This window comes from Pan troglodytes, chromosome 1 (assembly GCF_028858775.2).
Source record: "Pan troglodytes isolate AG18354 chromosome 1, NHGRI_mPanTro3-v2.0_pri, whole genome shotgun sequence".
In the NCBI taxonomy this organism is placed as follows: domain Eukaryota; kingdom Metazoa; phylum Chordata; class Mammalia; order Primates; family Hominidae; genus Pan; species Pan troglodytes.
In genome coordinates, this window is record NC_072398.2 from 25532077 (window position 1) to 25548429 (window position 16353).

The window sequence follows — 16353 nt, forward strand, 5'->3', positions numbered from 1 at the left end:
CACACAAGATAAAGTCTATTTGTTCTCCCCGATCTAGTTTAACCCTCACTTGATATTGAAGTATGGTGTGTTAGGCTGTTCTGGCTGCTGTAACAGGAGACCATAAACTGGGTGGCTTATAAACAACAGAAATTTATTTCTTACTCTTCTGGAGGCTGAGAAGGCCAAGATCAAGGTGCTGGTAGATTTTGTGGTGGATAAAGGCCAGTTTCCTAGTTCATAGATGGCATCTTCTTGCTATAACTTCACATGGTAGATGGGGTGAGGGAGTTTCCTGGGGTTCCTTCTATAAGGGCACTAATTTCATTTCTGAGGGTTCCACCTTCATGACCTAATTACCTCCCAAAGGCCCATCTCCTAATACCCTCACATGAGGATTGGGTTTCAGCATACGAATTTTGGAGGACAAAAACACTCAGTCTATAGAAAATGGGCAGTAGTTTTTGGGAGGAATGGAGAAGGTCAGGGCATTCTAGGTGGAAGGAACCTTCTAGGTGTGAAGGCACAGAGGGTGAGTGGTGTAACGTCACTTCCTTAGAGCTTTGCCCACAGTGGGTCCAGGTTGCCATTTATCACAATGCTGATGGTGAAGGTGATTTCTTTAAAAATTGGAGCCTTGGAGGGTTCTTCTCAGTTCCTTGGGGCCTCATCCATGATGAGCTGTGTCTGTTCATCCATGATGATCTTTACTGTGGGTTCTTTCATTAACTGCGGGACGGGAGGAAGGATTTTCCTTTGCATGGTTGACATGCAGAGTGGTCCTGGATGACAGAGCGTGTGTGCCCACCTCTGCGTGGCTGATCCGCCATGGAGGGATGGTGCTATCTTTTGGCCTCTGAGCTTCAGTCGGCCACTCCCTGCATGAGGCTGGGGCTCTTTAGCCCTCGTGTCTTTTCTCCATGCTTGACAATTTAATTTGTGGACTGCAAGGAACTGTTAAGTATTGATTCACTTTACTGCAAATAATTCCTTGGTTTCTGAATCATTCTCATCAAACCTCGTCTGTTGACTTCAGTTTAGATTTGAGAGTTGCCTTGTAATCAACCCACTCTTTATTCCCAATGGTATTTGTGTCTCTCACGGTTCAAAGAGGAGTGTGACTCTCTGCCACTCTTCAGGAGTTTCTGTTCCACAGTTTAGGTAGTGTGGGGCAGTGGTTCTGAATCAGCAGAAATACCCATGGAATCCTTAAAAAAAAAAACAGCTCTATTGAGATATCATTTACACACCATACAGCGTACTCATTTAAAGTATATCAGGCAATGGCTTTTTTGTATTCAGAGTTGAGCAACCGTCATCACATAATTTAGAACATTGTCATCACCCTAAAAAGAAACCCTGTACTCCTATTACCAGTCGCTCTCCATTTCCCCCAACCTCCATGACCATCCCTAGGCAACCACTAATCTACTTTCTGTCTCTATAAATGTGCCTATTGTGGACATTTCATATAATGAAATTATACAATATGTGGTCCTTTGTAATTGACTTTTTTTACCGAACATGATGTTTCAATTACTATAGCATGTATCAGTACTTTATCACCCATGGGGTGTTAAAAATACAGTTTAAAAATACAGTCTTTCACATGTCCTACAAAGTGCTAGGAAAAAAATTTAAAAAATTGACTGGGCGCAGGGGCTGATGCCTGTCATCCCAGCACTTTGGGTGGCACTGGTGGGCAGATCACTTAAGGCCAGGAGTTCGAGACCAGCCTGGAACACAGTGAAATCCTGTCTCTACTAAAAATACAAAAATTAGCCAGGCGTGATGGCACATGTCTGTAATCCCAGCTACTGGGGAGGCTGAAGCACGAGAATGGCTTGAGCCTGAGAGATAGAGGTTGCGGTGAGTGAAGATCACACTGCTACACTCCAGCCTGGGTGACAGAGTGAGACTCTGTCTCAAACAACAACAACAACAACAACAACAACAACAACAACAACAACAACAAAACAAACAAAACCCCCTGATTCCTGGAGATCATGGTTCCATAGGTGTGGTCTCTGCAAGCAATTTTATCTGGAATTGAAGACCACTGGTGTTCTGGGACAAAGGTTTTGAAACAGACAGGGGTCCAAATTCTGGCTCTACCACTTATTGAGGTGTATAAATTTGAGGAAGTTACTAAATGCTCTGAACTTCAGTTTCTCCTGGAAAATGGGATAATTATGTCTAGCTTGTGTGGCTATTGTTAGGATGAAATGAGATACAAGTATGTAGAGTACCTAGCCCCGAGTGTTAGCTTCCTTTGCATACTACTGTTCTGAGATGTGTTGGTTGAATTATTAGTAAGGATTTGAAGGTTATGATGCATTCAACACTCAGTGCGGATTATAGATCCAAGAACACAGACTTTCTTAAAGGATGAGGCTTACAGGACTTTTTGTTTGGCTAATTAAAGTGATAGTCTGTTTTAGAATTCTAATTATTTATTCAGAGATGGGGTCTTATTATGTTGCCCAGGCTGGAGTGCAGTGGCTATTCATAGGCACAATCTGAGCTCACTGCAGCCTCAAACTCCTGGGCTCAAGCAATCCCCCTGCCTCAGCCTCCTGAGTAGCTGGGGCTGTTTCAAAATTTTAACATTGGTGCTGTAACATACACACTGTTTATTGATTAGTTGTGACTGGTGAGAAAATTGTAGAGTCTCTAAGAGACTTAACTTTAGGAGCATAAGTGCATTCAAAACTAAATCCCTATTGACTAGCACAGCGTTAAAAAAAATAGTTGTGGCACTTTGGGAGGCTGAGGCAGGCAGATCATTTGAGGTCAGGAGTTCAAGACCAGCCTGGCCAACATGGTGAAACCATCTCTACTAAAAAAAAAAAAAAAAAATTAGTGGAGTATGGTGGCGGGTGCCTGTAATCCCTGCTACTTGGGAGACTGACATGAAGAATTGCTTGAACCCTGGAGGCGGTGGTTGCAGTGAGCTGAGATCACACCACTGTACTCCAGCCTGGGTGACAGAGAGACTCCGTCTCAAAAAAAAAAAAAAAAAAAAAGTTGTGGAGTGAATGTAAGTTGGACACAGAAAATCCCTCATAATATCCCCCTGTTTGGTTGTATAGTGGCCTATGAACAGATTCTGTGGCTTAGACTCTCAGTCCCGTGGTTCCTGGCTTCTGATGTCTTTTCCCATAACATTTTGACATTCCAACAAACTCTAATTAGCTGAATGATCAATCACAGAAATGTAAATGTAGAAGCGAATTTACAGATCATACAGCTCCACCCTGTAAATAAACCAGGATGATTAGGGTATTCACGATATTGCAGATTGGCCAGCTCATGACTTGCCCTTTGTTCCTAGCTCTGTGCCTGGCCTCAGAGGAGGGCCTTGGTGCACGTTTGACTTTTTAATCTTTATTTGAACCTGTTACACACCGTCACCCCCACTGCTCTGCTTGCCACAGACATGGAAGGTTCACTAAGGCCTTAAGGCACTCATGCAAGCTCACAAGAGAAAGAAATCTGTAAGGCATGTAGAATTTGGACTCAATCATGTTGGTCTTTAACGTGCCTAGAGCAATGGAACGGGCACTTTGGGGGTGGTGGAATTCAAGACGCTCTGGCTGAAGATTCAGAAGTATCTGGTAACTCTTCTCTTCCTTCTGGGCATCCTCTCCTCTGTTCTAATCCTCCCTTACACTTATTCCTGGTCCATTGTAGTCTGACCACATCCTTAATCATGGTCAAAACTATTGAGACCTGGGCACATTGGTCATGAAGGAACAAGAAGGCAATGAGAGACTCTCATGCCAACCACTGCCCTGAAAGCCCTGCTGTTCAGACCGCAAAGGGGCCAGCACTGGCCAAGCTCTTATGCTTGCTCTGAAACCTTCTTGGGAGGAGTCAATAGGGTCTCCTTTTGAAAGTGTCCCTGGCCTTTTGAGAAAGCAGTGCGGTGGAGGGAGATGGTTCTGGCAGGGGCCGTGAATGGTTGTTTTCTACTTAGGATTTCTTTCCTGCTTTAGGAGATCTATTGGGAAACTGATTATAACCACTCGGGCACCATCGATGCCCACGAGATGAGGACAGCCCTCAGGAAGGCAGGTGAGGACACATCCTGTAGACAGGGTCTTGGGATCCAGGTGTGCACATTGTAAATATTTATTCTCATGATGATGATTGCTAATGATCATCATTTGTAGCTTTCTTATATGGGATATCAAGGCAAAAACAGAGCTTTGTTGAGTACCTTCCCTGTCCAGGAAGGGGAGAATATTGCTCGATTCCATATAGCATAATATTTTAGAATTTTTCCAAGATCTCTGCCTGTTACTGGGAAGGTGACAGCAATTACAGAGGATGCGGCTATGAAGGAGACAGACAGGAACTGGCCAGACAGGCAGCCCCCTCACCTTCTCTGCTTTTGCTTGCTGATGTGACCCATGGCTGAGTTGGTGCTGGTACTAGCGCTGGACCTGGAATTAGGCTGATCTTGATGAGGAGTAGCTACAAGGAGAGGGATGGATGGCAGGACACCTTCTGGGATCCCCTGGAGAAGGCAGAGTCAGGCCTGGTTTGCAGATTGATACAGAACCACAGAGGGGCCCCTGGGATGTCAGCTCCTTGAGTGTTTATGGGAGACAGTGCTGAGTCCTCCACTCTACCTGTGACCCAGGCCCCCTCTGCCCTCAGGTTTCACCCTCAACAGCCAGGTGCAGCAGACCATTGCCCTGCGGTATGCGTGCAGCAAGCTCGGCATCAACTTTGACAGCTTCGTGGCTTGTATGATCCGCCTGGAGACCCTCTTCAGTGAGTCACTCTGTCCTCCAGCCCCATCCTATTAATCCCAAGGTGCAAGGTGGGGCAGGGGCAGGGCCAAGGGGCAGAACCAGACATTGCCTTTAGGAGGCCAGGGACCCAGAAAATGATAGACAGGGCTTCTGGAATGCTGGCACCTTGGTGGCGAGGGGCAGCTGGACCTGAAGGGGCTGAGGAAGTCCAGGCTGGCCAGATCCAGGACGGAGGATGCCTTTTTTGGAGACTTAACAAAGCTGCCATCCAGACTATTGCGCATCTACAGTGTGCAGTCACTAGGCCAAGATGAATGAGTCCCAGTAACTGTTCTTAGATGGTGTTTAGTGTCTATTTATATTTGTTTTTCAATAGGGATCATATTGAGAACATGTGCCACCTTCCGATGAAGGGATGGGGGGTGCCCTCTGGAAGGCAATAGGCGTTTTTCTGCCATCTTGGGCCTTGAGATTAGATATCTTATTAGGAAGGGATTTTTCCTTCCACTGAGGTTTGGTAGGTGTTACGTTCTAGTGGGTCAAGGTCATTTAGCCAGAGACAAAGCTAAGGGACTGGATTACCCACAAGCAAGACAACCACAATCTGTTTGACCTTGATAAAGTAATTGCACGTTTCTGATATAAAGCTTCTGAGGATGGAGATACCAAAGGGACCATCTCTGCTGGCAACGGGGTTTGTCTGTTTCGGCAGGGGGGCATCTGATCCCCCAAAAGCTCATTGTGTGCCCTGGATCTAGCTTTTTGAGGCCCCTGGGCCTAGGTGGGGGCTGGAGGGGAAGGGGTGGTAGGGGAAAGGGGAGTTCCGCAGGTGGGGATGGGGTAGACAGAGGCAGCTCTCTGATTGTTCCAAAGTCCAGGAACAGCCTTATCTAATTTCATTTCCTTCTCTGGTGTTTTAGAACTATTCAGCCTTCTGGACAAAGACAAGGATGGCATGGTTCAGCTCTCTCTGGCCGAGGTGAATGTCCTGAGGTTTGATGAATTGCTGGCTGATGATACTCTGAAATTCTTGGACCATGTAGCTGCCAAGTGATGCTTATTCCTGTTGGCTGTCTTAGTTCCATGTGAATACCATGCATGTTCTGTGGCAGGCACCCAGCGGGGAGGAAGGCAACTGTTATACAGTTTTCCAAACATTTTTGTTTATTATTATTATGATCATAAAGATAAAGCTACAGCTACATTTCAGATAATTTCGGAGATGCAAGCCCTTGTTAATTTGGATGGAGTTGTGGGTAGTGGGCACAATATAAAGTGTCTGGCTTCTAGGACCAGCTGTCTTAGATGGACCTGTGGAAGGATGTAGGAAACAAAAATGAAATTGCAGTGGGTAGAATGAAGATGCAAAATGAACAAGTGTTTTTACTGTGTACAAGTCGCATAATGTTTTTGCAGAAAAAATCAGAGTACTTCCCCCGTGGACACTGCACCCCTGTACGACAGAGGCCTTTACTGGCCAGAGGGGACAGCAGGAAGTGTGGAGATGTCTCCAAGGGTCCAGGCAGGGGGAGGCATTGGCCTTTGACTTGCTTCTGAGGCGGTGGAACTAGAGCACCAGGTTATTGCTGGCTGTGCCCCATTGTCTATGCTTACCCACTTTCTTTTCTTCTCTAAAGTGGGAATGTTATTGACCTCTTTCCTGTAGCCCAGGAAAGGCCTTCCTAGAAATAGACCTGTGGATTCTCACAGACACCTGGACAATAGTGTGGAACCTAAAATGGAGTGTGGTTGTGTGGGTGCATAAAATATACATATATATACACACACAAATATACACATATAGGAATATATATATACACATATAGAAACAAATACATATATAGGAAAAGATATGTACACATATATAGGAATCTATAGGGATATATATACACACACACATATATAGTGTATATATGTGTGTATATAATAGTATACACTATTGTGTATATATGTATGTGTGTGTATATGAATATACACACACATACCTATTTTTGGAGCTCCCTTTGGGTCTAGAGCTTTTTCTGAGTCACATTTCTGTAGTACCCTGGTTCAGGAGTTAGTGATGTAGTGAAAGCCTTCCTTGCTTCCCTTGTTTGAGCAAGACACTTACTGGAGAATGGAGATAAAAAGATCTTACCCATGTGAGGCAGGAGAGCATCAATGGTGAAAGCACACCAGCCCCTGAGAAGCCAAGAACTCAATCTTGTTCCTTTCCTTTTCAGTGGCTGTGCTGCGTGTTGGTCTGACCCGGGGTTTCGGATATCAGTGACACTCCCTGCCCCACTGCTTGCCTCTTGTCACCCCTTCTCTACAATTTTGTGAACATTTATGCTCCAGTGGCATTCACTGGTTGTTCATACCTTTCTTGCCCTGGGTCTGTTTCAGCAGCACTGAGCTATGAGCTATGTAAGCCGACCCGGTGGGCCCAGTGGAGGGAAAGCAATCAATTAAAGTTGTGAGCCAGAATGGTTTCCACCTTTCTCTCGTGATATGCTATCTGGGCTGTATCCTGGGCTTTTTATGCTTTGGGAAAGAAGATGTTCTCGGGAAATGGCACAACGCAAAACTGCTGAAAGATACAAAGTGTAGGTTAATTTCTCAGAGGAGAAGTCTTCTGTGGACTGAGATGCATCGGGAGGCCACCTTCAGGAAAGGAGCCCAGGAAGGGGGCAGGGATGGGATGATGGGAGAACAGGGCTTTCTTCCTTATTTGCAGACATGGGAGACTGCTGGACTGTACTGAGGAGAATTCTTACCTGGCAAATAGCTAGAGGGGAAAGGCAGTTCAGGTTAGTTTTGCTCACAGCTGAATGCTGGCATCTCTGTTGTTGGTAAGAAAATAGATGGCACAGCCATGGTGTCCCTAAGGGAGGAATGGGGACAGGGCTGGTTGTTCTAAGCAAACTCTATGTCTGCATAGCTGGTTGTTCTATGCAGACATGAAATATCAAGGAGAACACACACACACACACACACACACACACACACACACACACACGCTTTGGCCCTGGATCAGTCTGATTGATTATGGATTAATTTTCTCTTTCCGGAAGTAGATCTAGATGAATGTTCCTTATAGGAATATGACTCTTAAGTACGGCAAGCACCCGCTGGCTTCAATGCTGCCTTTCAGTCTCCCAAGACCCAGTCGGGAGGAAGGGGCAGGCCCTTAACTGAAGACAGGAGGTAAAAGCTCTGGGCTCTCACTGCTCAGGGAGGGGCTCTGCCATCGCACCACTGCAGGGAGGGCTCTGTTAATCTGATGGGAGAGAAAGAGGTATAGTTGTTTTAGCAGCCTGTGGGTCCCAGAAGAAAAGGGGTCCTTCCTCGTCCAGTCAGGGATAAGAGGGAGAAGCTTCATCAGCAGGACTCAGCAGGTGTGTGCCCGGCCACGCTCCGGCTGCCTGGAGAGGCCATGCAGCCTGCTCCTGTGCCCAGCTGGTGTGATTCTCATGCTCATCGACATGCCGACCAGGTACAAGTCTTCACTCTATTCACTGTAGAGGACCAAAACCAATTCTCCCTAAATAGAAAGTGCTACGTTATAATCAACTTGAAACAGGTAGTTTCATTTTGAAGCCCCGCAGGGTTCAACTACTTGAGGGAATAGTCTGGTAATAAATAAAATACTATCTCATTACAAAACATCCTTTGCTTTCAGGGTCCTGGGTCCGAGGTAAGGACTGTTCTGGGGACTCCTTACCAATACAGCCCAAGAAGCAGGTTAAAGATCCTAGCACTACATTTTCCCTCTCAAACACCTGAGAGTGTGCCCTTTGCTTCCTTCTCCCCCAAGATGAAGGCAGTGGGAGATGATGCTTTTAGTCATGGCCTTGTCCTTCCCCCTAGATGTGGCTGCATCTCAGGAGAGCTCAGTGTCTCCTGGAATCCACTGCTCCCACAGCGCCCTGCACTTCCCCTCTGGGAGCCGGCACCACACTTTATTGCATTAACGTGTTGACTTGCTTGTCTTCCCTGCTCCAGTTGGATAGTCGGTGGATGCAGAGATGGAGTTTTCTTTGTTCCCTCAAAGCCTAGAACAATGCCTGGTGCAAAGCAGACGCTTAATGAATGTGAACTCTGTCTTTCCCTTTGCAGAAGAGGAGGCTCTGTAGACTGTAGAGCAGGCGCCTCTCTGTGCTTTCCCAGCAGAGAGGATGTGTTTGCACTGGTCCCTCACAGATGACACAGTAGCCCCTGGCAGCAGAAGCCCCAGTGGGGACTGCCATTGAGGTGCAGATTCATCAAAGCTGGGTCTCTGTTGGCAGGGAGGTGCTGGGGGTTGAAAGGCTGTGGAGCTCTAGGAGGAGATGTGGCCCCTGCAGGGTCTCCTGCTGAGCCGGTCCCTCCCCAGTCTTCTCCCCACCCTGACAACGCCAGGAGCAGAGAAAGCTGTGGTGCCTCCCATGTCATGGGGTCTTTGATTTGTGCAGAGAACCCCATGGATCTCTGATTCCCCCAGTGGGAGTAGGGGTGTGGTGAAGTCAGCCTGGAGTCACGGGGGTCTTCCTCTTCCTCTGTTGCCCTCCCACCCTCCCTAGCCTTCAGAATCAATTCGTGTCACCTCTTAAAGGCACAGTTTGTTTCCTTACTAGTAAATAGGAAGAAACACAAGACACCATGCAAGTCCCAGACTCATCTGAGACCTTCTGGAACACGGAAGCTGACATTTCGGTGAGAGGTGTTTGGGGCGTCCTAAATATTCTAGGTAATTCCACCACAACAAGACCATCTTCAGTGAGCTCCAGTTTCCTGCCGAGAGTCATGGATTAGCTTTCTCCTCACATCCACCTGCCCAGGCAGGGCTTTTTGTAATTATGCACAATCACAGAAGCAGCTTGGAGCAGGGCTGGGAGAGCCAGGCAGACAGCCCATCCGCAGGCAATAGGAGGCTCTTCCTGGCCAAGGTCCTGGCAACAGCCGTGTCTCAGCAGCCCGGCTCTGTGGGGTTATGCACAAGGGCCCATCACAACTGGCAGACAGGCTCCCGGCCCACCTGGGTGGTCTCTGTCTGGCTCATTGGCTGGCTTCTCTCTCATACCAGCTGTTATTCTGAGTTGGGGCCTGCTCAGCCTGCCAGCTTCTTCGCTGTCCAGCATCTCTGCAGCCTTGGATGTTCTAATTCCCTCTGAGCCCCAACCCCTGTCATTGCTTCTAGCTCTGGCTCTGGGATGTGGCAGTTCCACCATACGCTAGGCTACCTCTTCTCTGCTCTCCTCTCAGTCTCCCAACCATGTCTTCCATCCATATGTTAACCCTTTCCTTCAATTTATGTATGAGGTTGGCTGACCTTGAGAGTTGACATCATTGATGGTAAATAACCAAGATGCCCACTGACCTCTCCACTTCAGAAAAGATAGCATCAGAAAGAATCCACTTAGAGGTGGACCCCTCTGCCACCTTTTCACTTTCTCTCTCTCTCTTTTTTTTTTTTTTTTGAGACAGGCTCTCGCTTTGTCACCCAGGCTGTAGTGCAGTGGTGTGATCTCAGCTCACTGCAGTCTCTACCTCCTGGGCTCAAGCGATTCTCCTGCCTCAGCCTCCTGAGTAGCTGGGACTACAGGCATGCACCACCACACCCAGCTAATTTTTTGTGTTTTTGGTAGAGATGGGGTTTCACCACATTACCCAGGCTGGTCTTGAACTCTGGGACTCAAGCAATCTGCCCACCTCAGCCTCCCAAAGTGCTGAGATTACAAGTATGAGCTACCATGCCTGGCGTTGGTTATAAGTGGTGTGACTATGGAGGCCATCTGTGTGTTACAATAAGTGCTATGGCCTGAAGGTTTGTGCCCCCAGTCCTGAATTCATACATTAAATTCTAACCCCCACTGTGAGGATGTCTGGAGGTGAGGTCTTTGGGAGGTGATTAAGTCATGAGAGTGGAGTCCTCATGAATGGGATTAGTGCCCTTCTAGAAGGCACAGGAGAGCTTCCTAGTCCCTTCTACCCTTCCAGGACACAGTGAGAAGATGGCCTTCTATGAACCAGGAAGGGGGCCCTCACAGACACCAGATCTGCCAGTGCTTTGATCTTGGACTTCTCAGCCTTCGAAACTATGAGAAATAAATTTCTGTTGTTTATAAGGCACCCAGTTTACAATATTTTGTTGCAGCAGCCAGAACGGACTAAGACAACAAGGATGAAGTGAAACATCCTGGATGTCCTCTGCCTGTAATCTGGTCTGATGTGCGGCACTTCATGTCCGAGCTTATCCATTTGGTTTTGGTCTTTGGAAAAGACAACGTTAGTCACTTACTAGTGGCAGTTGCATGGAGAAGAGGGCTCATTAATGGGGGACAGGGTGATCATTTGGAGTTTGCAAGCTGTGAAGACAGATGTTGGCTCTTCACAATTTTGGAAGGGTTCACTAGTTAAGTGTAGGACCTTATGGGGGATGGAAATAAGGCAGAGGCATGGTTCTGGCCACTGAGTTCCTTAAGGTCTGCTGAAGGCTGCCGATGCATCTCTCACTCCCTCGTTATGCTCTGGAGCAGAGCCAGGGGCTGGAGGAATGAGGGAAGATCCTTTCATTAACCACCATCTGTTGACATTTTTCTTTGTGAAAACATTTCTATTATATTTATATCTTTATATTTAACATGTTTATTTCTATATAATTTTTTTGTTTATTATGTACTTATCAAATTATATACAAATTTATATATTTATTTATGTATTTAGATATTATTATTTATTTGAGACAAGGTCTTGCTGTGTTGCCCAGAGCTGGAGTGCAGTGATGCGATCTCAGCTCACTGCAGCTTAGACCTTCTGGGCTCAAGCAATCCTCCCATCTCAGCCTCCCAAGTAGCTGGGACTGACTACAGGCATGTGCCATCACACCCGACTATTTAAGAAATTGTTTGTAAAGACATGGTCTTGCTATGTTACCCAGGCTAGTTTCCAACTCTTGGCCTCAAGTGATCCTCCTTCCTTGGCTTCTCAAAGTGCTAGGATTACAGGTGTAAGCCACTGCGTCTGGCCCAGATATTACTTATATTACATAAATCTAATATAAGTAAAGGTAAAAGAACAGTATATTGAAGCCCCATCATTATGAATTAGGACAGAGTGAGACTCCATCTCAAAAAAAAAAGATTTTAATATTTTATCATACCTATTTTGTCATTTTTTGCTGAAGTAAATCACAGATACCATGACATTTTACCCTCCATTATGGATGTCTAGGAAAGGACATTTTATGACACAACCACAGCACCATTCTCCAACCAAACAGAATTCACAAGAATTCTTTAATCACATCTAATAACCAATCTATATTCAAATTTCCTGGATTGGCTTCAAAATATACTCTTACAGTTGGTTTATTTGGATGAGGACTCAAAGAAGACCCCTAGCTTGCACCTTTTAATCTAGAGCAGTCTTCCACTTTCTCCATGCCATTGAGTGATTAACAAATAATTGTACTTTTAAAAAAGGGCTCTGGCAATATGAAATGTGCTTTACATGTTTCTCAGTCTAATTAAATCTCACACGGAGTTCCCATTCTACCCAGCTTCCTCCCTCTCCCCAGGGCTACACAGAATGATTTACAGGGACAGCAAAATGGGAAAAGGGTGTCTAATTTTCACTCCACCATGGTTGCTGTCGAAGCCTGCCTGTCCTTGGAGGTGACATCTCCTGCTCCAGCCCCGTGGGCTCCAACACTAACTGGGCTGGGAGCCGCTGCCTGGGTGTGGGAACGAGTCTCTGCTGTGGGCCTCTTTTTCCTGGCCTTTAGGAATCCCCCCTTCCTCTGAATGTTTCCTCCCCGATTACTCTTGACTCCCTCCCAGAGCTTCAGCTTTGAGAGAAGAAAAATCCCAAAGGCATTCTCCTCAGGCTGCCTCTCTTGGTCACAGTTGTCCCCTGAGGCCAGAGAGCACACAGCTTGACCACCCGCTGACCTGACCGCAGAGGGAAGGAAGCTGGAGTCCTTAGTGAATTATCCTGCCCATTAAAGAAGCAGCTCACTGGTGGAGAGAGGAGAAGAAAAGAGAAAGTTTACACTCCCTGAAAGGGCTCCCCTGGGATGAAATTTCATTTCATTCATTCATTCACTATTAAAACATTTGATCGCTACTTGCGCCCCCCTTCAAAAAGATGTCTACGGATTTCCTCAACTGTCATCTTACTTTCCCTGTGCCTCAGTTTCCTTAATGGTAAAATGAGATAGTAATAGATATATACCTTATAGGATTGTTGTCAGAATCAGTGAGACACTGTACAAAGGCATGCAGAAAGTGCCCATTCCCCAGGAGACTCGCCATAAATATCGGTGATTGTTATTGCTTTTCTAGTTATTGTTAGAAGCAGAGTTCAGGTCTTGTTAGCATCTATTGAGCCTTGTCTGCTGGGCTTCCCTTTGGTCCTGATCAATTTTCAATATAAGATAGAGGATCCTGAGGTTCAGAGATATTCTCAGAGTTGTATTATCAAGTGTTCCTGTTGGCCAGTGGGGGCAGGGCTGTGCTAATCCTGGCCTGTCTGAGCCTCTGAGGATGCCAGGCTCAGGGGAAGGGCATTGCCAAAGAGAATCAGCTTCTCAGTTTCCATGGAAGGGAATAGCTCTGTTAGTAAAAACAGAGGAAAGCAGATGGAAACTCGCCGGGATTTTAGAAGGTTCTGCGGTTCTGTGTGTATTATAAGCCTTCAATTTAGGCGTGTTGAATTGAATTCAGTTCAACAAGGAAGAGAGGATTAGGAGATGAGAGGCATGATCTGGTGATGAAATTCAAGCCAAAAATCATCCCGCAGTCAAAATTATCCTGTATATGCTCTGGAAGGGATTGCCGGGGAGTCTGTTCCAGAATTTCATGGATACTAATGAGTGGATTTGCACAGTGGATTTACCCAGCAGGCATGGACTGCTCCTGTTTGGCCCTTCAGCTTCTCCTGGCTACCTGAAATGGGAACCCCCACCATCCCAAGGGGAGCGGGCAGTCTTTCAGGGGATGGAGTCACTGTCTTTAATTCTGCTCAGTAATTCAGTCAATAAACATTTCTTAAGCACCAACTACATGTCAGGCTCAGTGTTTGCACGGGGAGTTGCTGAGAAGAGATGCAAAGATGAACAAGTCCTTGCCACCAGTAAGCTTGCCATTGAATGGAGGAGACAGGCCCATATACAGGTAGTAGTAATTTGAAACAGCATAACGTAAGTGCTGTAGGAGATGTACAGAAAAATCAAGCCAGCCAAGAGGAGAGAGAGGTTAATGCTGACTCAGGAAACAAAGCAGGCTTCATGCAAGATGGGTAGAAATTTGACAGGTAGAATTTCACTCATTCATCCAGTAAATATTTATTAAGCATCAGCTATAGTCTAGGTACTGTGTGAGGCCCTGGTAAAGGAGAGGGAAAGGTATTCCAGACAGAGGGAACAGCATGAGAGAAGGCAAGAGGATAGGATAAACTGGAGCCTGCATGGGGAAGCCCACAATCTTCTGGAGGAGGTTGAGCCTCACCTTGTCTTTGAGGCCATCACTGCAGCCCCAAAAGGATAGCCTGGGCCAGGAAGCAGTCGTCTTCCTTGCTTAGTCCTGTCTTCTGTTCCATGATCCTGTCTATGTTACCAATGTGTAATTTTCCTTTCTATATCAGAGAGAAATAATTTCAGGCTACTCCCCAGATAGAGAAAAATCTGTGGACTCCCCAAGATTCAGGTTGCATGGTAACATCTACCCCATCCATTCCCTGGGCTGGAAAGGCCCTGAGAGCTCTTTGGGTAGCAAGAGACACCTTCTATGGCTGCTGCCTAGCAGTGGGTCAGAGCACCTTGATATGCAGCCGGCTTGTGGCCTTTGTAGCTATATCCTCACCGCTGAGGGTGAAGAAGGGAGTGCCAACCCTCAGAACCACAAAGGCCAGGTGGTGTCCTCTATGGTGGATGTCCCTGGGTGAGCCCGGAGATGTTTCCCTGGAGTTGGAAAGCAATCCAGATGCACGGCTGATGGAGCACAGTCGGCTCCCACTTCCACCTGCATTCTTGAAACATTTACTACTAATTAATTTCTGAATTACACAACAATGCACTTCCTAATTACACAGGGGAAGCACCAGCAGCTATAACAGGATTGTTATCTATTGCACAAATGATTCTATTAGATGCTCCACCAGAAAGGAGAGGAGGGAGGAAGAGAGGGGAAAGGAAGAGAGGGAAGAAGAGAGACAGAAAGAGAGAGAAAGAGAGAGAGAGAGAGATGAACAGATTGAGATTGTGAAGAAAAGCCTGGCTGATAATGCTTTCTAGTCTCAGGAGGGAGGTTGGCTGTCTTGGGACCTCAGCATCCCTTCCAAGAGAGTGCAGCCATCTCTGGGCTCAGAGAGAAAAGGCTTCCTCAAAAACTCCGACAACTGTGCAAATATCGACATAGAAATATAAATAATAACATGCAGACTTCATGAAAATATAATTAAAGCCCAACATTATGAGGAAAGAGACTCACTGGAGACTGGCCATATTTCTTTTTATCTGAAGGTTTGGTTTTACATGGGGGTGATTAAAGCAAAGACTCTAGTTTCTTTCTGTCTCTCTCTTTTTCTTTTTTTCTTTCTTTCTTTTTTTTTTTTTACTGCCACATGGATTTTTTTTTTGTATTTATATCAGGTTGGACTGTTCATTAAAATGAGTGGCTTTCACATCCTGTTGAAATATGTGGGTTGTCCCAAATGTCCAACAATGATAGACTGGATTAAGAAAATGTGGCACATATACACCACGGAATACTATGCAGCCATAAAAAATGATGAGTTCATGTCCTTTGTAGGGACATGGATGAAATTGGAAATCATCATTCTCAGTAAACTATCGCAAGGACAAAAAACCAAACACCGCATGTTCTCACTCATAGGTGGGAATTGAACAATGAGAACACATGGACACAGGAATGGGAACATCACACTCTGGGGACTGTTGTGGGTTGGGGGGAGGGGGGAGGGATAGCATTAAGAGATATACCTAATGCTAAATGACGAGTTAATGGGTGCAGCACACCAGCATGGCACATGTATACATATGTAACTAACCTGCACATTGTGCACATGTACCCTAAAACTTAAAGTATAATAATAATAAAATAAAAAAAAGAAATATCTGGGTTGTCAAATGTTTATTAGGCTCATTAAATATTACTGAGCAGCTACTATGAGTGGGGCAAGGGTGAAGTATGCAAGGCAGTAGGGTTACAGATATGAATAATATATGGCCATGCCTTTGGGTGTGTCACCAGTCTGTAGAGGGGGACAAGTGTAAAAACAAGCAGCTTCAAAATGAGATGATAGGAGCAATGGTGGGGACAGTTGTAGGGAGTGGTGAGGGTACAGAGAAGCACGAGCTTCATGTCAGGGTTCAGAAGAGGGTCTGTGGAACAGAGGAGAGTGTGAAACAGGAGTTGCCTTCAATGGAAACTGGATTGGGAGGGCCAGGGAGCCCTTGCCCACCCTCTGCACCTGAGTTACAGGTATGAGGCCAGGCGGGAAGGCTGTAGGCGCAGGTGGTTATCCTGAGTGGTGTCTTGTATCTGCCGTGTCCATCCATTGGGAGACTAAAACTGCACCAGTTATTTGGACAGAAAGAATTTAATGCAACAAATTGTCAAGAAAGTATAAC

The 16353-nt window shown here is 46.1% G+C and overlaps 1 protein-coding gene across 1 annotated transcript in view; it reads left to right on the top strand.

Moving 5' to 3' along the window:
- The window catches only part of CAPN8 (calpain 8), a 73555-nt gene extending 66349 nt beyond the window's left edge, over positions 1 to 7206 (top strand). The window contains exons 17-21 of the mRNA XM_016939523.4: positions 3528 to 3596; positions 3978 to 4056; positions 4645 to 4761; positions 5663 to 5721; positions 6965 to 7206. Of these exons, the coding sequence (XP_016795012.2) occupies positions 3528 to 3596; positions 3978 to 4056; positions 4645 to 4761; positions 5663 to 5721; positions 6965 to 6988 (348 nt within the window). The 3' untranslated portion in view covers positions 6989 to 7206. The remainder of the gene's footprint in view (positions 1 to 3527; positions 3597 to 3977; positions 4057 to 4644; positions 4762 to 5662; positions 5722 to 6964) is intronic.
- Positions 7207 to 16353: the final 9147 nt, after the last annotated feature.